Source organism: Oncorhynchus mykiss, chromosome 13 (assembly GCF_057628025.1).
Source record: "Oncorhynchus mykiss isolate SJ-2025 chromosome 13, ASM5762802v1, whole genome shotgun sequence".
NCBI lineage: Eukaryota > Metazoa > Chordata > Actinopteri > Salmoniformes > Salmonidae > Oncorhynchus > Oncorhynchus mykiss.
The window spans coordinates 8,257,540-8,278,697 of record NC_143034.1 but is presented as its reverse complement, the minus strand read 5'-3'; the positions used below and the strand labels follow the sequence as shown (position 1 = coordinate 8,278,697).

At 48.9% G+C, this 21,158-nt stretch overlaps 1 protein-coding gene across 16 annotated transcripts in view; it reads right to left on the bottom strand.

Moving 5' to 3' along the window:
* Positions 1–21,158, bottom strand: part of gtf3c1 (general transcription factor IIIC subunit 1) — a 92,265-nt gene that overhangs the window by 62,513 nt on the left and 8,594 nt on the right. For all 16 annotated transcript variants that reach the window (XR_016485607.1, XR_016485603.1, XR_016485608.1 and 13 more), the window contains exons 6-9: positions 17,813–17,936; positions 8,705–8,884; positions 8,434–8,549; positions 6,915–7,323 (exon numbers count right to left, since the gene is read on the bottom strand). Coding sequence is in view for 9 of the 16 variants with exons in the window: in XM_090194988.1 (XP_090051114.1) it covers positions 6,915–7,323; positions 8,434–8,549; positions 8,705–8,884; positions 17,813–17,936 (829 nt within the window). In the remaining 7 variants the exon portion in view is untranslated. The remainder of the gene's footprint in view (positions 1–6,914; positions 7,324–8,433; positions 8,550–8,704; positions 8,885–17,812; positions 17,937–21,158) is intronic.

Genomic DNA, 21,158 nt, shown 5'->3' with positions numbered 1-21,158 from the left:
TCTGTTCTCCAACAAACCTTTCCATCTCAGCGTTCTGAACAGGTTCCCTATTCTACCTGACAGCCAATCATATCTGTTCTCCAACAAACCTTTCCATCTCAGCGTTCTGAACAGGTTCCCTATTCTACCTGACAGCCAATCATATCTGTTCTACAACAAACCTTTCCATCTCAGCGTTCTGAACAGGTTCAGTGCTTTCGGAAAGTATTCAGACTCCTTCACTTTTTCCACATTTTGTTACAGCCTTGTTCTAAAATGGATAACAATGTTTTCAATCTACTATCTTCAATCTACCCACATAATGACATCACAATAACCCCATAATGACTTCACAATAACCCCATAATGACATCACAATACCCCATAATGACATCACAATACCCCCATAATGACATCACAATACCCCATAATGACATCACAATACCCCATAATGACAAAGCGAAAAAAGGTTTTTAGCAATGTAAAAACAGAAATACCTTATTTACATAAGTACTCAGACTCTTTGCTATGAGACTAAATTCAGCTCCTGTTGCATCCTGTTTCCATTGATCATCCTTGAGATGTTTCTACAACTTGATTGTTGTGCACCTGTGGTAAATTCAATTGATTGGACATGATTTGGAAAGGCACACACCTGTCTATATAAGGTACCACAGTTGACAGTGAATGTCAGAGCAAAAACCAAGCCATGAGGTTGAAGGAATTGTCCATAGAGCTCCGAGACAGGATTGTGTCGAGGCACAGATCTGGGGAAGGGTACCAAAACATTTCTGCAGCATTGAAGGTCCCCAAGAACACAGTGGCCTCCATCACTCCTAAACAGAAGAAGTTTGGAGCCACTAAGACTCTTCCTAGAGCTGGCCACCCGACCAAACTGAGCAATCGGTGGAAAAGGGCCTTGGTCAGGGAGGTGACCAAGAACCTGACGGTTACTGACTGGGCATCCAGAGTTCCTCTGTGGAGATGGGAGAACCTCCCAGAAGGACAACCATCTCTGCAGCACTCCACCAATCAGGCCTTAATGGTAGAGTGGCCAGACGGAAGCCACTCCTCAGTAAAAGGCTCACAACAGCCCGCTTGGAGTTGGCCAAAAGGTATGTAAAGACTCTCAGAAGACTCCCATGAAAAACAAGATTCTCTGGTCTGATGAAACCAAGATTGAACTCTTTGGCCTGAATGCCAAGTGTCACATCTGAAGGAAACCTGGCACCATCCCTACGGTGAAGCATAGTGGTGGCAGCATCATGCTGTGGGGATGTTTTTCAGTGGCAGGGACTGGGAGACTAGTCAGGATCGAGGGAAAGATGAACAGAGCAAAGTACAGAGAGATCCATGATGAAAACCTGCTCCAGAGCACTCAGGACCTCAGACTGGGGCGAAGGTTCACCTTCCAACAGGACAACGACCCTAAAGCACACAGCCAAGACAACGCAGGATTGCCTTCGGGACAAGTCTCTGAATGTCACAGCCAGAGCCCGGACTTGAACCCGATCGATCATCTCTGGAGAGACCTGAAAATAGCTGTGCAGCGACGCTCCCCAATCCAACCTGACCGAGCTTGAGACGATCTACAGAGAAGAATGGGAGAAACTCCACAAAATACAGGTGTGACAAGCTTGTAGCGTCCTACCCAAGAAGACTCAAGGCTGTGATCACTGTCAAAGAACTGAGTAAAGGGTCTGAATTCTTAAGTAAATGTGATATTTCATTATTATTTTTTTATGCTTTTGCAGAAATGTCTAAATAACCTGTTTTTGCTTTGTGATTATGGAGTGGTGAGGGATTTATAAAATGTATTATTATATTAGAATAAGGCTGTAAAATGAGGGAAAAAAAAGTGAAGGGGTCTGAATACTTTCCGAATGCACCGTAAACGGAGGTGAAATCTTAAGTGAGCATTAGTTCGATTGAACCCCTACAGGATGCTAAGGGGTAGGGAATTGGTGTGTTAGGGTGGGTGCAGAGTGATGAGGTACCAGGAAGTAGAGTTAGGTCGGTATTTAAGGTGTTGGGTCGGTATATAAGGTGTTGGGTACTTACTCGTGATGGGTTTAGAGTGATGAGTTACCAGGAAGTTGAGTTAGGTCAGTATTTAGGGTGTCGGGTCAGTATTTAAGGTGTTGGGTCAGTATTTAAGGTGTTGGGTCCTTACTCGTGATGGGTGTAGAGTGATGAGTTACCAGGAAGTAGAGTTGAGTCAATATTTAAGGTGTTGGGTCGGTGTTAGGTCGGTATTTAAGGTGTTGGGTCAGTATTTAAGGTGTTGGGTCGGTATTTAAGGTGTTGGGTCGGTATTTAAGGTGTTGGGTCAGTATTAAGGTGTTGGGTCCTTACTCGTGATGGGTGCAGAGTGATGAGGTACCAGGAAGTTGAGTTAGGTCAGTATTTAAGGTGTTGGGTCCTTACTCGTGATGGGTGCAGGGTGATGAGGTACCAGGAAGTAGAGTTAGGTCAGTATTTAGGGTGTCGGGTCAGTATTTAAGGTGTTGGGTCAGTATTTAAGGTGTTGGGTCCTTACTCGTGATGGGTGTAGAGTGATGAGTTACCAGGAAGTAGAGTTAGGTCAGTATTTAGGGTGTTGGGTCGGTGTTAGGTCGGTATTTAAGGTGTTGGGTCAGTATTTAAGGTGTTGGGTCGGTATTTAAGGTGTTGGGTCAGTATTTAAGGTGTTGGGTCAGTATTAAGGTGTTGGGTCCTTACTCGTGATGGGTGCAGAGTGATGAGGTACCAGGAAGTTGAGTTAGGTCAGTATTTAAGGTGTTGGGTCCTTACTCGTGATGGGTGCAGGGTGATGAGGTACCAGGAAGTAGAGTTAGGTCAGTATTTAGGGTGTTGGGTCAGTATTTAAGGTGTTGGGTCAGTATTTAAGGTGTTGGGTCCTTACTCGTGATGGGTGCAGAGTGATGAGGTACCAGAAAGTAGAGTTAGGTCAGTATTTAGGGTGTTGGGTCCTTACTCGTGATAGGTGCAGAGTGATGAGGTACCAGGAAGTAGAGTTAGGTCAGTATTTAGGGTGTTGGGTCCTTACTCGTGATGGGTGCAGAGTGATGAGGTACCAGGAAGTAGAGTTAGGTCAGTATTTAAGGTGTTGGGTCAGTATTTAAGGTGTTGGGTCAGTATTTAAGGTGTTGGGTCAGTATTTAAGGTGTTGGGTCCTTACTCGTGATGGGTGCAGAGTGATGAGGTACCAGGAAGTAGAGTTAGGTCAGTATTTAGGGTGTTGGGTCCTTACTCGTGATGGGTGCAGAGTGATGAGGTACCAGGAAGTAGAGTTAGGTCAGTATTTAAGGTGTTGGGTCAGTATTTAAGGTGTTGGGTCAGTATTTAAGGTGTTGGGTCAGTATTTAAGGTGTTGGGTACTTACTTGTGATGGGTGCAGACTGATGAGCTACCAGGAAGTAGAGTTAGGTCAGTATTTAAGGTGTTGGGTCCTTACTCGTGATGGGTGCAGAGTGATGAGCTACCAGGAAGTAGAGTTAGGTCAGTATTTAGGGTGTTGGGTCAGTATTTAAGGTGTTGGGTCAGTATTTAAGGTGTTGGGTCCTTACTCGTGATGGGTGCAGAGTGATGAGGTACCAGAAAGTAGAGTTAGGTCAGTATTTAGGGTGTTGGGTCCTTACTCGTGATGGGTGCAGAGTGATGAGGTACCAGGAAGTAGAGTTAGGTCAGTATTTAGGGTGTTGGGTCCTTACTCGTGATAGGTGCAGAGTGATGAGGTACCAGGAAGTAGAGTTAGGTCAGTATTTAGGGTGTTGGGTCCTTACTCGTGATGGGTGCAGAGTGATGAGGTACCAGGAAGTAGAGTTAGGTCAGTATTTAAGGTGTTGGGTCAGTATTTAAGGTGTTGGGTCAGTATTTAAGGTGTTGGGTCAGTATTTAAGGTGTTGGGTCCTTACTCGTGATGGGTGCAGAGTGATGAGGTACCAGGAAGTAGAGTTAGGTCAGTATTTAGGGTGTTGGGTCCTTACTCGTGATGGGTGCAGAGTGATGAGGTACCAGGAAGTAGAGTTAGGTCAGTATTTAAGGTGTTGGGTCCTTACTCGTGATGGGTGCAGAGTGATGAGCTACCAGGAAGTAGAGTTAGGTCAGTATTTAGGGTGTTGGGTCAGTATTTAAGGTGTTGGGTCAGTATTTAAGGTGTTGGGTCCTTACTCGTGATGGGTGCAGAGTGATGAGGTACCAGAAAGTAGAGTTAGGTCAGTATTTAGGGTGTTGGGTCCTTACTCGTGATGGGTGCAGAGTGATGAGGTACCAGGAAGTAGAGTTAGGTCAGTATTTAGGGTGTTGGGTCCTTACTCGTGATAGGTGCAGAGTGATGAGGTACCAGGAAGTAGAGTTAGGTCAGTATTTAGGGTGTTGGGTCCTTACTCGTGATGGGTGCAGAGTGATGAGGTACCAGGAAGTAGAGTTAGGTCAGTATTTAAGGTGTTGGGTCAGTATTTAAGGTGTTGGGTCAGTATTTAAGGTGTTGGGTCCTTACTCGTGATGGGTGCAGAGTGATGAGGTACCAGGAAGTAGAGTTAGGTCAGTATTTAGGGTGTTGGGTCCTTACTCGTGATGGGTGCAGAGTGATGAGGTACCAGGAAGAAGAGTTAGGTCAGTATTTAAGGTGTTGGGTCAGTATTTAAGGTGTTGGGTCAGTATTTAAGGTGTTGGGTCAGTATTTAAGGTGTTGGGTACTTACTTGTGATGGGTGCAGACTGATGAGCTACCAGGAAGTAGAGTTAGGTCAGTATTTAAGGTGTTGGGTCCTTACTCGTGATGGGTGCAGAGTGATGAGCTACCAGGAAGTAGAGTTAGGTCAGTATTTAAGGTGTTGGGTCAGTATTTAAGGTGTTGGGTCAGTATTTAAGGTGTTGGGTCAGTATTTAGGGTGTTGGGTCCTTACTCGTGATGGGTGCAGGGTGATGAGGTACCAGGAAGTAGAGTTAGGTCAGTATTTAGGGTGTTGGGTCAGTATTTAAGGTGATGGGTCAGTATTTAAGGTGTTGGGTCCTTACTCGTGATGGGTGCAGGGTGATGAGGTACCAGGAAGTAGAGTTAGGTCAGTATTTAAGGTGATGGGTCAGTATTTAAGGTGATGGGTCAGTATTTAAGGTGTTGGGTCGGTATTTAAGGTGTTGGGTCAGTATTTAAGGTGTTGGGTCCTTACTCGTGATGGGTGCAGAGTGATGAGGTACCAGGAAGTAGAGTTAGGTCAGTATTTAAGGTGTTGGGTACTTACTCGTGATGGGTGCAGAGTGATGAGGTACCAGGAAGTAGAGTTAGGTCAGTATTTAAGGTGTTGGGCCAGTATTTAAGGTGTTGGGTCAGTATTTAAGGTGTTGGTCAGTGTTGGGTCAGTATTTAAGGTGTTGGGTCGGTATTTAAGGTGTTGGGTCAGTATTTAAGGTGTTGGGTCAGTATTTAGGGTGATGGGTCCTTACTCGTGATGGGTGCAGAGTGATGAGCTACCAGGAAGTAGAGTTAGGTCAGTATTTAGGGTGTTGGGTCCTTACTCGTGATGGGTGCAGAGTGATGAGGTACCAGGAAGTTGAGTTTGGACTGTATTTAAGGTGTTGGGTCCTTACTCGTGATAGGTGCAGAGTGATGAGCTACCAGGAAGTTGAGTTTGGACTGTATTTAAGGTGTTGGGTCCTTACTCGTGATAGGTGCAGAGTGATGAGCTACCAGGAAGTTGAGTTTGGACTGTATTTAAGGTGTTGGGTCCTTACTCGTGATAGGTGCAGAGTGATGAGCTACCAGGAAGTTGAGTTTGGACTGTATTTAAGGTGTTGGGTACTTACTCGTGATGGGTGCAGAGTGATGAGCTACCAGGAAGTAGAGTTAGGTCAGTATTTAAGGTGTTGGGTCCTTACTCGTGATAGGTACAGAGTGGTGAGCTACCAGGAAGTAGAGTTAGGTCAGTATTTAAGGTGTTGGGTCGGTATTTAAGGTGTTGGGTCCTTACTCGTGATGGGTGCAGAGTGATGAGCTACCAGGAAGTAGAGTTAGGTCAGTATTTAAGGTGTTGGGTCGGTATTTAAGGTGTTGGGTCCTTACTCGTGATGGGTGCAGAGTGATGAGCTACCAGGAAGTTGAGTTTGGACTGTATTTAAGGTGTTGGGTCAGTATTTAAGGTGTTGGGTCAGTATTTAGGGTGTTGGGTCAGTATTTAAGGTGTTGGGTCAGTATTTAAGGTGTTGGGTCCTTACTCGTGATGGGTGCAGAGTGATGAGCTACCAGGAAGTTGAGTTTGGACTGTATTTAAGGTGTTGGGTCCTTACTCGTGATAGGTGCAGAGTGAGGAGCTACCAGGAAGTTGAGTTTGGACTGTATTTAAGGTGTTGGGTCCTTACTCGTGATAGGTGCAGAGTGATGAGCTACCAGGAAGTTGAGTTTGGACTGTATTTAAGGTGTTGGGTCCTTACTCGTGATGGGTGCAGAGTGAGGAGCTACCAGGAAGTTGAGTTTGGACTGTATTTAAGGTGTTGGGTCCTTACTCGTGATGGGTGCAGAGTGATGAGCTACCAGGAAGTTGAGTTTGGACTGTATTTAAGGTGTTGGGTCCTTACTCGTGATAGGTGCAGAGTGATCAGCTACCAGGAAGTAGAGTTAGGTCAGTATTTAGGGTGTTGGGTCCTTACTCGTGATAGGTGCAGAGTGATGAGCTACCAGGAGGTAGAGTTAGGTCAGTATTTAGGGTGTTGGGTCCTTACTCATGATAGGTGCAGAGTGATGAGCTACCAGGAGGTAGAGTTAGGTCAGTATTTAGGGTGTTGGGTCCTTACTCATGATAGGTGCAGAGTGATGAGCTACCAGGAAGTTGAGTTTGGACTGTATTTAAGGTGTTGGGTCCTTACTCGTGATAGGTGCAGAGTGATCAGCTACCAGGAAGTTGAGTTTGGACTGTATTTAAGGTGTTGGGTCCTTACTCGTGATGGGTGCAGAGTGATCAGCTACCAGGAAGTTGAGTTTGGACTGCTTCAGGAGAGACATCTTGCCCACTTTCTTTTTTTTCTTCGCTCCCTTCTTCTTCACTTTCTTCTCGACTTCCCAGTCTTCGTCATCCTCGTCCCTCTCTCTCTCCTCCTCTCCCTCAGTGTTTCCCAGAGGTGATGTTGTTTTACGGGTAGGCCGAGTCTTTGTGGTAGCTGGTGTTTTTAGGGTGGCCTGCGCTGGGGTTTGGGGGGCCCCCTCTCCTTCCCCTCCTCCCCCTACAGTGCGAAGCCGGTCTGATCGCTCCTGCTCTTTCACGAGATGTCGAAGCAGATCGGACTCGTCAACGTGCAGATGGCCGAGGTACTTAGTGGTCCTCTGACGACCCTCGTCTTCCATGAAACCCTGAGGTGACGGACGGACACAAGGGTAACACACACAATTGTCTATTTAAAAAAAAAAAAAATTATAAAACATGGAAAAATTACATTTACAAGGCAAACAGACAGACACAGTTCAATCAGCTTCAACATGACAGACAGACAGTTCAATCAGCTTCGACAAACAGACAGACACAGTTCAATCAGCTTCAACATGACAGACAGACAGTTCAATCAGCTTCGACAAACAGACAGACACAGTTCAATGACAGACAGACACAGTTCAATGACAGACAGACACAGTTCAATGACAGACAGACACAGTTCAATGACAGACAGACACAGTTCAATGACAGACAGACAGTTCAATCAGATTCGACAAACAGACAGACACAGTTCAATGACAGACAGACACAGTTCAATGACAGACAGACACAGTTCAATGACAGACAGACAGTTCAATCAGATTCGACAAACAGACAGACACAGTTCAATGACAGACAGACACAGTTCAATGACAGACAGACACAGTTCAATGACAGACAGACACAGTTCAATGACAGACAGACAGTTCAATCAGCTTCGACAAACAGACAGACACAGTTCAATGACAGACAGACACAGTTCAATGACAGACAGACACAGTTCAATGACAGACAGACACAGTTCAATGACAGACAGACACAGTTCAATGACAGACAGACACAGTTCAATGACAGACAGACAGTTCAATCAGCTTCGACAAACAGACAGACACAGTTCAATGACAGACAGACACAGTTCAATGACAGACAGACACAGTTCAATGACAGACAGACACAGTTCAATGACAGACAGACACAGTTCAATGACAGACAGACACAGTTCAATGACAGACAGACACAGTTCAATGACAGACAGACACAGTTCAATGACAGACACAGTTCAATGACAGACAGACACAGTTCAATGACAGACAGACATAGCTCAATCAGCTTCAACATGACAGACAGAAAAATTACAGATCAATGATGATCTATGACAAAACAACGGTGACATCACAGTAGATGACATATCCGTGCATATATTTAAGTAATGTGCACACACACACACACACACACACACACACACACACACACACACACACAGACTTTACCTTGATCATGTCTGTCCTCTCCAGCAGTCGGCAGATCATTCGAGACTCCAGCTTGCCGATGCACATCCTCGCACGCAACGCACTCTGAGAGATGCCCTTGGTCCCGCAGGACACGACTAGATCAGCCAATCACAAAGCAGAGAGTAAGACATTCGACCAATCAGAAAATGGAACCGTTTCCTGTCTTAAAAAAAAAAAAAAAAAATAGGAAAATGTATCTATTTCTACATCAATATTTTGGCCAATAAGAAAAGAGCAAACCAGAACGTACTGATCCCATAGGCCTGTGAGAGGAAGTCTCTCTCCATGATCCGCCCCTCTGTGGGGACGGTCTTCCTATTTGGTCCTCCCCCATCATCATCGTCGTTATCATCGTCATCCTCAGCCTCGACCACCTCCTTCCTCACGTAGGGTTTGATTAGCTTCAGACAGCGAGCCACCACCTTGGTGCCTAGAGGAGAGGAGACAAGGGGTTAGGGAACAAGGTGGCCTCAGTGAGGACAGGGGGAGTAAGGAAGGAGGAGTTAGTGAGGAAGGAAACAGGGAATCAGACAGAACAAAGGGCATCAGGAGAACCAGCCGTCAGACTAGTGTCTAGGAGAACCAGACGTCAGACTAGTGTCTAGGAGAACCAGACGTCAGACTAGTGTCTAGGAGAACCAGACGTCAGACTAGTGTCTAGGAGAACCAGCCGTCAGACTAGTGTCTAGGAGAACCAGCCGTCAGACTAGTGTCTAGGAGAACCAGACGTCAGACTAGTGTCTAGGAGAACCAGCCGTCAGACTAGTGTCTAGGAGAACCAGCCGTCAGACTAGTGTCCAGGAGAACCAGCCGTCAGACTAGTGTCTAGGAGAACCAGACGTCAGACTAGTGTCTAGGAGAACCAGACGTCAGACTAGTGTCTAGGAGAACCAGACGTCAGACTAGTGTCTAGGAGAACCAGCCGTCAGACTAGTGTCTAGGAGAACCAGCCGTCAGACTAGTGTCTAGGAGAACCAGACGTCAGACTAGTGTCTAGGAGAACCAGCCGTCAGACTAGTGTCTAGGAGAACCAGCCGTCAGACTAGTGTCCAGGAGAACCAGCCGTCAGACTAGTGTCTAGGAGAACCAGCCGTCAGACTAGTGTCTAGGAGAACCAGCCGTCAGACTAGTGTCTAGGAGAACCAGACGTCAGACTAGTGTCTAGGAGAACCAGCCGTCAGACTAGTGTCTAGGAGAACCAGCCGTCAGACTAGTGTCTAGGAGAACCAGCCGTCAGACTAGTGTCTAGGAGAACCAGCCGTCAGACTAGTGTCTAGGAGAACCAGCCGTCAGACTAGTGTCTAGGAGAACCAGCCGTCAGACTAGTGTCTAGGAGAACCAGCCGTCAGACTAGTGTCTAGGAGAACCAGCCGTCAGACTAGTGTCTAGGAGAACCAGCCGTCAGAGTAGTGTCTAGGAGAACCAGCCGTCAGACTAGTGTCTAGGAGAACCAGACGTCAGACTAGTGTCTAGGAGAACCAGCCGTCAGATTAGTGTCTAGGAGAACCAGCCGTCAGACTAGTGTCTAGGAGAACCAGACGTCAGACTAGTGTCTAGGAGAACCAGCCGTCAGACTAGTGTCTAGGAGAACCAGCCGTCAGATTAGTGTCTAGGAGAACCAGCCGTCAGACTAGTGTCTAGGCGAACCAGACGTCAGACTAGTGTCTAGGAGAACCAGCCCCGTCAGACTAGTGTCTAGGAGAACCAGCCGTCAGACTAGTGTCTAGGAGAACCAGCCGTCAGACTAGTGTCTAGGAGAACCAGCCGTCAGACTAGTGTCTAGGAGAACCAGCCGTCAGACTAGTGTCTAGGAGAACCAGCCGTCAGACTAGTGTCTAGGAGAACCAGCCGTCAGACTAGTGTCGAGGAGAACCAGCCGTCAGACTAGTGTCTAGGAGAACCAGCCGTCAGACTAGTGTCTAGGAGAACCAGCCGTCAGACTAGTGTCTAGGAGAACCAGCCGTCAGACTAGTGTCTAGGAGAACCAGCCGTCAGACTAGTGTCTAGGAGAACCAGCCGTCAGACTAGTGTCTAGGAGAACCAGACGTAAGACTAGTGTCTAGGAGAACCAGCCGTCAGATTAGTGTCTAGGAGAACCAGCCGTCAGACTAGTGTCTAGGAGAACCAGACGTCAGACTAGTGTCTAGGAGAACCAGCCGTCAGACTAGTGTCTAGGAGAACCAGCCGTCAGATTAGTGTCTAGGAGAACCAGCCGTCAGATTAGTGTCCAGGAGAACCAGCCGTCAGACTAGTGTCTAGGAGAACCAGCCGTCAGACTAGTGTCTAGGAGAACCAGCCGTCAGACTAGTGTCTAGGAGAACCAGCCGTCAGACTAGTGTCCAGGAGAACCAGCCGTCAGACTAGTGTCGAGGAGAACCAGCCGTCAGACTAGTGTCTAGGAGAACCAGACGTCAGACTAGTGTCTAGGAGAACCAGCCGTCAGATTAGTGTCCAGGAGAACCAGCCGTCAGACTAGTGTCTAGGAGAACCAGCCGTCAGGCTAGTGTCCAGGAGAACCAGCCGTCAGACTAGTGTCTAGGAGAACCAGCCGTCAGACTAGTGTCTAGGAGAACCAGCCGTCAGACTAGTGTCTAGGAGAACCAGCCGTCAGACTAGTGTCGAGGAGAACCAGCCGTCAGACTAGTGTCGAGGAGAACCAGCCGTCAGACTAGTGTCTAGGAGAACCAGCCGTCAGACTAGTGTCTAGGAGAACCAGCCGTCAGACTAGTGTCGAGGAGAACCAGCCGTCAGACTAGTGTCGAGGAGAACCAGCCGTCAGACTAGTGTCGAGGAGAACCAGCCGTCAGACTAGTGTCGAGGAGAACCAGCCGTCAGACTAGTGTCTAGGAGAACCAGCCGTCAGACTAGTGTCTAGGAGAACCAGCCGTCAGACTAGTGTCTAGGAGAACCAGCCGTCAGACTAGTGTCTAGGAGAACCAGCCGTCAGACTAGTGTCTAGGAGAACCAGCCGTCAGACTAGTGTCGAGGAGAACCAGCCGTCAGACTAGTGTCGAGGAGAACCAGCCGTCAGACTAGTGTCTAGGAGAACCAGCCGTCAGACTAGTGTCGAGGAGAACCAGCCGTCAGACTAGTGTCGAGGAGAACCAGCCGTCAGACTAGTGTCGAGGAGAACCAGCCGTCAGACTAGTGTCTAGGAGAACCAGCCGTCAGACTAGTGTCTAGGAGAACCAGCAGTCAGACTAGTGTCTAGGAGAACCAGCCGTCAGACTAGTGTCTAGGGTACACACCTCTCCTGGTATCACAGGGGCCTACTGTAGGGTTGAGGTAGTGAGGTAGGGTACATACCTCTCCTGGTATCACAAGGGCCTACTGTAGGGTTGAGGTAGTGTGTAGGGTACATACCTCTCCTGGTATCACAGGGGCCTACTGTAGGGTTGAGGTAGTGAGGTAGTGTGTAGGGTACGTACCTCTCCTGGTATCACAGGGGCCTACTGTAGGGTTGAGGTAGTGTGTAGGGTACATACCTCTCCTAGTATCACAGGGGCCTACTGTAGGGTTGAGGTAGTGTGTAGGGTACATACCTCTCCTGGTATCACAGGGGCCTACTGTAGGGTTGAGGTAGTGAGGTAGTGTGTAGGGTACATACCCCTCCTGGTATCACAGGGGCCTACTGTAGGGTTGAGGTAGTGTGTACGGTACATACCTCTCCTGGTATCACAGGGGTCTACTGTAGGGTTGAGGTAGTGTGTAGGGTACATACCCCTCCTGGTATCACAGGGGCCTACTGTAGGGTTGAGGTAGTGAGGTAGTGTGTAGGGTACATACCTCTCCTGGTATCACAGGGGCCTACTGTAGGGTTGAGGTAGTGTGTAGGGTACATACCCCTCCTGGTATCACAGGGGCCTACTGTAGGGTTGAGGTAGTGAGGTAGTGTGTAGGGTACATACCCCTCCTGGTATCACAGAGGCCTACTGTAGGGTTGAGGTAGTGTGTAGGGTACATACCTCTCCTGGTATCACAGGGGCCTACTGTAGGGTTGAGGTAGTGTGTAGGGTACATACCTCTCCCGGTATCACAGGGGCCTACTATAGGGTTGAGGTAGTGTGTAGGGTACATACCTCTCCTGGTATCACAGGGGCCTACTGTAGGGTTGAGGTAGTGTGTAGGGTACATACCCTTCCTGGTATCACAGGGGCCTACTGTAGGGTTGAGGTAGTGAGGTAGTGTGTAGGGTACATACCTCTCCTGGTATCACAGGGGCCTACTGTAGGGTTGAGGTAGTGTGTAGGGTACATACCCCTCCTGGTATCACAGGGGCCTACTGTAGGGTTGAGGTAGTGAGGTAGTGTGTAGGGTACATACCCCTCCTGGTATCACAGAGGCCTACTTTAGGGTTGAGGTAGTGCGTAGGGTACATACCTCTCCTGGTATCACAGGGGCCTACTGTAGGGTTGAGGTAGTGTGTAGGGTACACACCTCTCCTGGTATCACAGGGGCCTACTGTAGGGTTGAGGTAGTGTGTAGGGTACATACCCCTCCTGGTATCACAGGGGCCTACTGTAGGGTTGAGGTAGTGTGTAGGGTACATACCTCTCCTGGTATCACAGGGGCCTACTGTAGGGTTGAGGTAGTGAGGTAGTGTGTAGGGTACATACCTCTCCTGGTATCACAGGGGCCTACTGTAGGGTTGAGGTAGTGAGGTAGTGTGTAGGGTACATACCTCTCCTGGTATCACAGGGGCCTACTGTAGGGTTGAGGTAGTGTGTAGGGTACATACCCCTCCTGGTATCACAGGGGCCTACTGTAGGGTTGAGGTAGTGTTTATGGTACATACCTCTCCTGGTATCACAGGGGCCTACGGTAGGGTTGAGGTAGTGAGGTAGTGTGTAGGGTACATACCTCTCCTGGTATCACAGGGGCCTACTGTAGGGTTGAGGTAGTGAGGTAGTGTGTAGGGTACATACCTCTTCTGGTATCACAGGGGCCTACTGTAGGGTTGAGGTAGTGTGTATGGTACATACCTCTCCTGGTATCACAGGGGCCTACTGTAGGGTTGAGGTAGTGAGGTAGTGTGTAGGGTACATACCCCTCCTGGTATCACAGGGGCCTACTGTAGGGTTGAGGTAGTGTGTATGGTACATACCTCTCCTGGTATCACAGGGGCCTATTGTAGGGTTGAGGTAGTGTGTAGGGTACATACCTCTCCTGGTATCACAGGGGTCTACTGTAGGGTTGAGGTAGTGTGTAGGGTACATACCCCTCCTGGTATCACAGGGGTCTACTGTAGGGTTGAGGTAGTGTGTAGGGTACATACCTCTCCTGGTATCACAGGGGCCTACTGTAGGGTTGAGGTAGTGTGTAGGGTACATACCCCTCCTGGTATCACAGGGGCCTACTGTAGGGTTGAGGTAGTGAGGTAGTGTGTAGGGTACATACCCCTCCTGGTATCACAGGGGCCTACTGTAGGGTTGAGGTAGTGTGTAGGGTACATACCCCTCCTGGTATCACAGGGGCCTACTGTAGGGTTGAGGTAGTGTGTAGGGTACATACCCCTCCTGGTATCACAGGGGCCTACTGTAGGGTTGAGGTAGTGTGTAGGGTACATACCTCTCCTGGTATCACAGGGGCCTACTGTAGGGTTGAGGTAGTGTGTAGGGTACATACCTCTCCTGGTATCACAGGGGCCTACTGTAGGGTTGAGGTAGTGTGTAGGGTACATACCTCTCCTGGTATCACAGGGGCCTACTGTAGGGTTGAGGTAGTGAGGTAGTGTGTAGGGTACATACCTCTCCTGGTATCACAGGGGCCTACTGTAGGGTTGAGGTAGTGTGTAGGGTACATACCTCTCCTGGTATCACAGGGGCCTACTGTAGGGTGGAGGTAGTGAGGTAGTGTGTAGGGTACATACCTCTCCTGGTATCACAGGGGCCTACTGTAGGGTTGAGGTAGTGAGGTAGTGTGTAGGGTACATACCTCTCCTGGTATCACAGGGGCCTACTGTAGGGTGGAGGTAGTGAGGTAGTGTGTAGGGTACATACCTCTCCTGGTATCACAGGGGCCTACTGTAGGGTTGAGGTAGTGAGGTAGTGTGTAGGGTACATACCTCTCCTGGTATCACAGGGGCCTACTGTAGGGTGGAGGTAGTGAGGTAGTGTGTAGGGTACATACCTCTCCTGGTATCACAGGGGCCTACTGTAGGGTGGAGGTAGTGAGGTAGTGTGTAGGGTACATACCTCTCCTGGTATCACAGGGGCCTACTGTAGGGTTGAGGTAGTGAGGTAGTGTGTAGGGTACATACCTCTCCTGGTATCACAGGGGCCTACTGTAGGGTTGAGGTAGTGAGGTAGTGTGTAGGGTACATACCTCTCCTAGTATCACAGGGGCCTACTGTAGGGTTGAGGTAGTGTGTAGGGTACATACCTCTCCTGGTATCACAGGGGCCTACTGTAGGGTTGAGGTAGTGAGGTAGTGTGTAGGGTACATACCCCTCCTGGTATCACAGGGGCCTACTGTAGGGTTGAGGTAGTGTGTACGGTACATACCTCTCCTGGTATCACAGGGGTCTACTGTAGGGTTGAGGTAGTGTGTAGGGTACATACCCCTCCTGGTATCACAGGGGCCTACTGTAGGGTTGAGGTAGTGAGGTAGTGTGTAGGGTACATACCTCTCCTGGTATCACAGGGGCCTACTGTAGGGTTGAGGTAGTGTGTAGGGTACATACCCCTCCTGGTATCACAGGGGCCTACTGTAGGGTTGAGGTAGTGAGGTAGTGTGTAGGGTACATACCCCTCCTGGTATCACAGAGGCCTACTGTAGGGTTGATGTAGTGTGTAGGGTACATACCTCTCCTGGTATCACAGGGGCCTACTGTAGGGTTGAGGTAGTGTGTAGGGTACATACCTCTCCCGGTATCACAGGGGCCTACTATAGGGTTGAGGTAGTGTGTAGGGTACATACCTCTCCTGGTATCACAGGGGCCTACTGTAGGGTTGAGGTAGTGTGTAGGGTACATACCCTTCCTGGTATCACAGGGGCCTACTGTAGGGTTGAGGTAGTGAGGTAGTGTGTAGGGTACATACCTCTCCTGGTATCACAGGGGCCTACTGTAGGGTTGAGGTAGTGTGTAGGGTACATACCCCTCCTGGTATCACAGGGGCCTACTGTAGGGTTGAGGTAGTGAGGTAGTGTGTAGGGTACATACCCCTCCTGGTATCACAGAGGCCTACTGTAGGGTTGAGGTAGTGCGTAGGGTACATACCTCTCCTGGTATCACAGGGGCCTACTGTAGGGTTGAGGTAGTGTGTAGGGTACACACCTCTCCTGGTATCACAGGGGCCTACTGTAGGGTTGAGGTAGTGTGTAGGGTACATACCCCTCCTGGTATCACAGGGGCCTACTGTAGGGTTGAGGTAGTGTGTAGGGTACATACCTCTCCTGGTATCACAGGGGCCTACTGTAGGGTTGAGGTAGTGAGGTAGTGTGTAGGGTACATACCTCTCCTGGTATCACAGGGGCCTACTGTAGGGTTGAGGTAGTGAGGTAGTGTGTAGGGTACATACCTCTCCTGGTATCACAGGGGCCTACTGTAGGGTTGAGGTAGTGTGTAGGGTACATACCCCTCCTGGTATCACAGGGGCCTACTGTAGGGTTGAGGTAGTGTTTATGGTACATACCTCTCCTGGTATCACAGGGGCCTACGGTAGGGTTGAGGTAGTGAGGTAGTGTGTAGGGTACATACCTCTCCTGGTATCACAGGGGCCTACTGTAGGGTTGAGGTAGTGAGGTAGTGTGTAGGGTACATACCTCTTCTGGTATCACAGGGGCCTACTGTAGGGTTGAGGTAGTGTGTATGGTACATACCTCTCCTGGTATCACAGGGGCCTACTGTAGGGTTGAGGTAGTGAGGTAGTGTGTAGGGTACATACCCCTCCTGGTATCACAGGGGCCTACTGTAGGGTTGAGGTAGTGTGTATGGTACATACCTCTCCTGGTATCACAGGGGCCTATTGTAGGGTTGAGGTAGTGTGTAGGGTACATACCTCTCCTGGTATCACAGGGGTCTACTGTAGGGTTGAGGTAGTGTGTAGGGTACATACCCCTCCTGGTATCACAGGGGTCTACTGTAGGGTTGAGGTAGTGTGTAGGGTACATACCTCTCCTGGTATCACAGGGGCCTACTGTAGGGTTGAGGTAGTGTGTAGGGTACATACCCCTCCTGGTATCACAGGGGCCTACTGTAGGGTTGAGGTAGTGAGGTAGTGTGTAGGGTACATACCCCTCCTGGTATCACAGGGGCCTACTGTAGGGTTGAGGTAGTGTGTAGGGTACATACCCCTCCTGGTATCACAGGGGCCTACTGTAGGGTTGAGGTAGTGTGTAGGGTACATACCCCTCCTGGTATCACAGGGGCCTACTGTAGGGTTGAGGTAGTGTGTAGGGTACATACCTCTCCTGGTATCACAGGGGCCTACTGTAGGGTTGAGGTAGTGTGTAGGGTACATACCTCTCCTGGTATCACAGGGGCCTACTGTAGGGTTGAGGTAGTGTGTAGGGTACATACCTCTCCTGGTATCACAGGGGCCTACTGTAGGGTTGAGGTAGTGAGGTAGTGTGTAGGGTACATACCTCTCCTGGTATCACAGGGGCCTACTGTAGGGTTGAGGTAGTGTGTAGGGTACATACCTCTCCTGGTATCACAGGGGCCTACTGTAGGGTGGAGGTAGTGAGGTAGTGTGTAGGGTACATACCTCTCCTGGTATCACAGGGGCCTACTGTAGGGTTGAGGTAGTGAGGTAGTGTGTAGGGTACATACCTCTCCTGGTATCACAGGGGCCTACTGTAGGGTGGAGGTAGTGAGGTAGTGTGTAGGGTACATACCTCTCCTGGTATCACAGGGGCCTACTGTAGGGTTGAGGTAGTGAGGTAGTGTGTAGGGTACATACCTCTCCTGGTATCACAGGGGCCTACTGTAGGGTGGAGGTAGTGAGGTAGTGTGTAGGGTACATACCTCTCCTGGTATCACAGGGGCCTACTGTAGGGTGGAGGTAGTGAGGTAGTGTGTAGGGTACATACCTCTCCTGGTATCACAGGGGCCTACTGTAGGGTTGAGGTAGTGAGGTAGTGTGTAGGGTACATACCTCTCCTGGTATCACAGGGGCCTACTGTAGGGTTGAGGTAGTGAGGTAGTGTGTAGGGTACATACCTCTCCTGGTATCACAGGGGCCTACTGTAGGGTTGAGGTAGTGAGGTAGTGTGTAGGGTACATACCTCTCCTGGTATCACAGGGGCCTACTGTAGGGTTGAGGTAGTGAGGTAGTGTGTAGGGTACATACCTCTCCTGGTATCACAGGGGCCTACTGTAGGGTTGAGGTAGTGAGGTAGTGTGTAGGGTACATACCTCTCCTGGTACCACAGGGGCCTACTGTAGGGTTGAGGTGTTCAACTGGTTTAATGACCACTTGGACCAGTTTGGCTGCTTGCATGTACTGATACATACGCTTGAAGGTCCTCTCACTGATACTCTGCAGAGAGAAAACACACTGCTGATACACACTGTCCTGATACACACTGTCCTGATACACACTGTCCTGATACACACTGTCCTGATACACACTCTCTAACCTCACACTGTCCTGATACACACTGTCTAACCTCACACTGTCCTGATACACACTCTCTAACCACACACTGCTGATACACACTGTCCTGATACACACTCTCTAACCACACACTGTCCTGATACACACTCTCTAACCACACACTGCTGATACACACTGTCCTGATACACACTCTCTAACCTCACACTGCCCTGATACACACTGCTGATACACACTCTCTAACCACACACTGCTGATACACACTGTCCTGATACACACTGCTGATACACACTGTCCTGATACACACTGTCCTGATACACACTCTCTAACCTCACACTGTCCTGATACACACTGTCCTGATACACACTCTCTAACCTCACACTGTCCTGATACACACTGTCCTGATACACACTGCTGATACACACTGTCCTGATACACACTGCTGATACACACTGTCCTGATACACACTCTCTAACCACACACTGCTGATACACACTGCTGATACACACTGTCCTGATACACACTCTCTAACCACACACTGTCCTGATACACACTCTCTAACCTCACACTGTCCTGATACACACTGCTGATACACACTGTCCTGATACACACTCTCTAACCACACACTGTCCTGATACACACTCTCTAACCACACACTGTCCTGATACACACTCTCTAACCTCACACTGTCCTGATACACACTGCTGATACACACTCTCTAACCACACACTGCTGATACACACTCTCTAACCACACACTGCTGATACACACTGTCCTGATACACACTCTCTAACCTCACACTGTCCTGATACACACTGTCCTGATACACACTCTCTAACCTCACACTGTCCTGATACACACTGCTGATACACACTGTCCTGATACACACTCTCTAACCACACACTGTCCTGATACACACTCTCTAACCTCACACTGTCCTGATACACACTGCTGATACACACTGTCCTGATACACACTCTCTAACCACACACTGTCCTGATACACACTCTCTAACCACACACTGTCCTGATACACACTCTCTAACCTCACACTGTCCTGATACACACTGCTGATACACACTCTCTAACCACACACTGTCCTGATACACACTCTCTAACCTCACACTGTCCTGATACACACTCTCTAACCTCACACTGTCCTGATACACACTCTCTAACCTCACACTGTCCTGATACACACTGCTGATACACACTCTCTAACCACACACTGTCCTGATACACACTCTCTAACCTCACACTGTCCTGATACACACTCTCTAACCTCACACTGTCCTGATACACACTGCTGATACACACTCTCTAACCACACACTGCTGATACACACTCTCTAACCACACACTGCTGATACACACTGTCCTGATACACACTCTCTAACCTCACACTGTCCTGATACACACTGTCCTGATACACACTCTCTAACCTCACACTGTCCTGATACACACTGCTGATACACACTCTCTAACCACACACTGCTGATACACACTCTCTAACCTCACACTGTCCTGATACACACTGTCCTGATACACACTCTAACCACACACTGCTGATACACACTCTCTAACCCCACACTGTCCTGATACACACTCTCTAACCTCACACTGTCCTGATACACACTCTCTAACCTCACACTGCTGATACACTCTCTAACCTCACACTGCTGATACACACTCTCTAACCTCACACTGTGCTGATACACACTCTCTAACCTCACACTGTGCTGATACACACTCTCTAACCTCACACTCCTGATACACACACTCTAACCACACACTGTCCTGATACACACTCTCTAACCTCACACTGCTGATACACACTGTCCTGATACACACTCTCTAACCTCACACTGCTGATACACACTCTCTAAACTCACACTGTCCTGATACACACTGTCCTGATACACACTCTCTAACCTCACACTGCTGATACACACTCTCTAACCACACACTGTCCTGATACACACTCTCTAACCACACACTGTCCTGATACACACTCTCTAACCACACACTGTCCTGATACACACTCTCTAACCTCACACTGTCCTGATACACACTCTCTAACCTCACACTGTCCTGATACACACTGCTGATACACACTGTCCTGATACACACTCTAACCACACACTGCTGATACACACTGCTGATACACACTGTCCTGATACACACTCTAACCTCACACTGTCCTGATACACACTCTCTAACCACACACTGTCCTGATACACACTCTCTAACCTCACACTGTCCTGATACACACTCTCTAACCACACACTGTCCTGATACACACTCTCTAACCTCACACTGTCCTGATACACACTCTCTAACCTCACACTGTCCTGATACACACTCTCTAGCCTCACACTGCTGATACACTCTCTAACCTCACACTGCTGATACACACTCTCTAACCTCACACTGTGCTGATACACACTCTCTAACCTCACACTGCTGATACACACTCCTGATACACACTGCTGATACACACACTCTAACCACACACTGTCCTGATACACACTCTCTAACCTCACACTGCTGATACACACTCCTGATACACACACTCTAACCTCACACTGTCCTGATACACACTGTCCTGATACACACTCTCTAACCTCACACTGCTGATACACACTCTCTAAACTCACACTGTCCTGATACACACTGTCCTGATACACACTCTCTAACCTCACACTGCTGATACACACTCTCTAACCACACACTGCTGATACACACTGCTGATACACACTCTCTAACCCCACACTGTCCTGATACACACTCTCTAACCTCACACTGCTGAAACACACGCTCTAACCTCACACTGCTGATACACACACTCTAACCTCACACTGTCCTGATACACACTGTCCTGATACACACTCTCTAACCTCACACTGCTGATACACACTCTCTAAACTCACACTGTCCTGATACACACTGTCCTGATACACACTCTCTAACCTCACACTGCTGATACACACTCTCTAACCACACACTGCTGATACACACTGCTGATACACACTCTCTAACCCCACACTGTCCTGATACACACTCTCTAACCTCACACTGCTGATACACACTCTCTAAACACACACTGCTGATACACACTCTCTAACCACACACTGTCCTGATACACACTC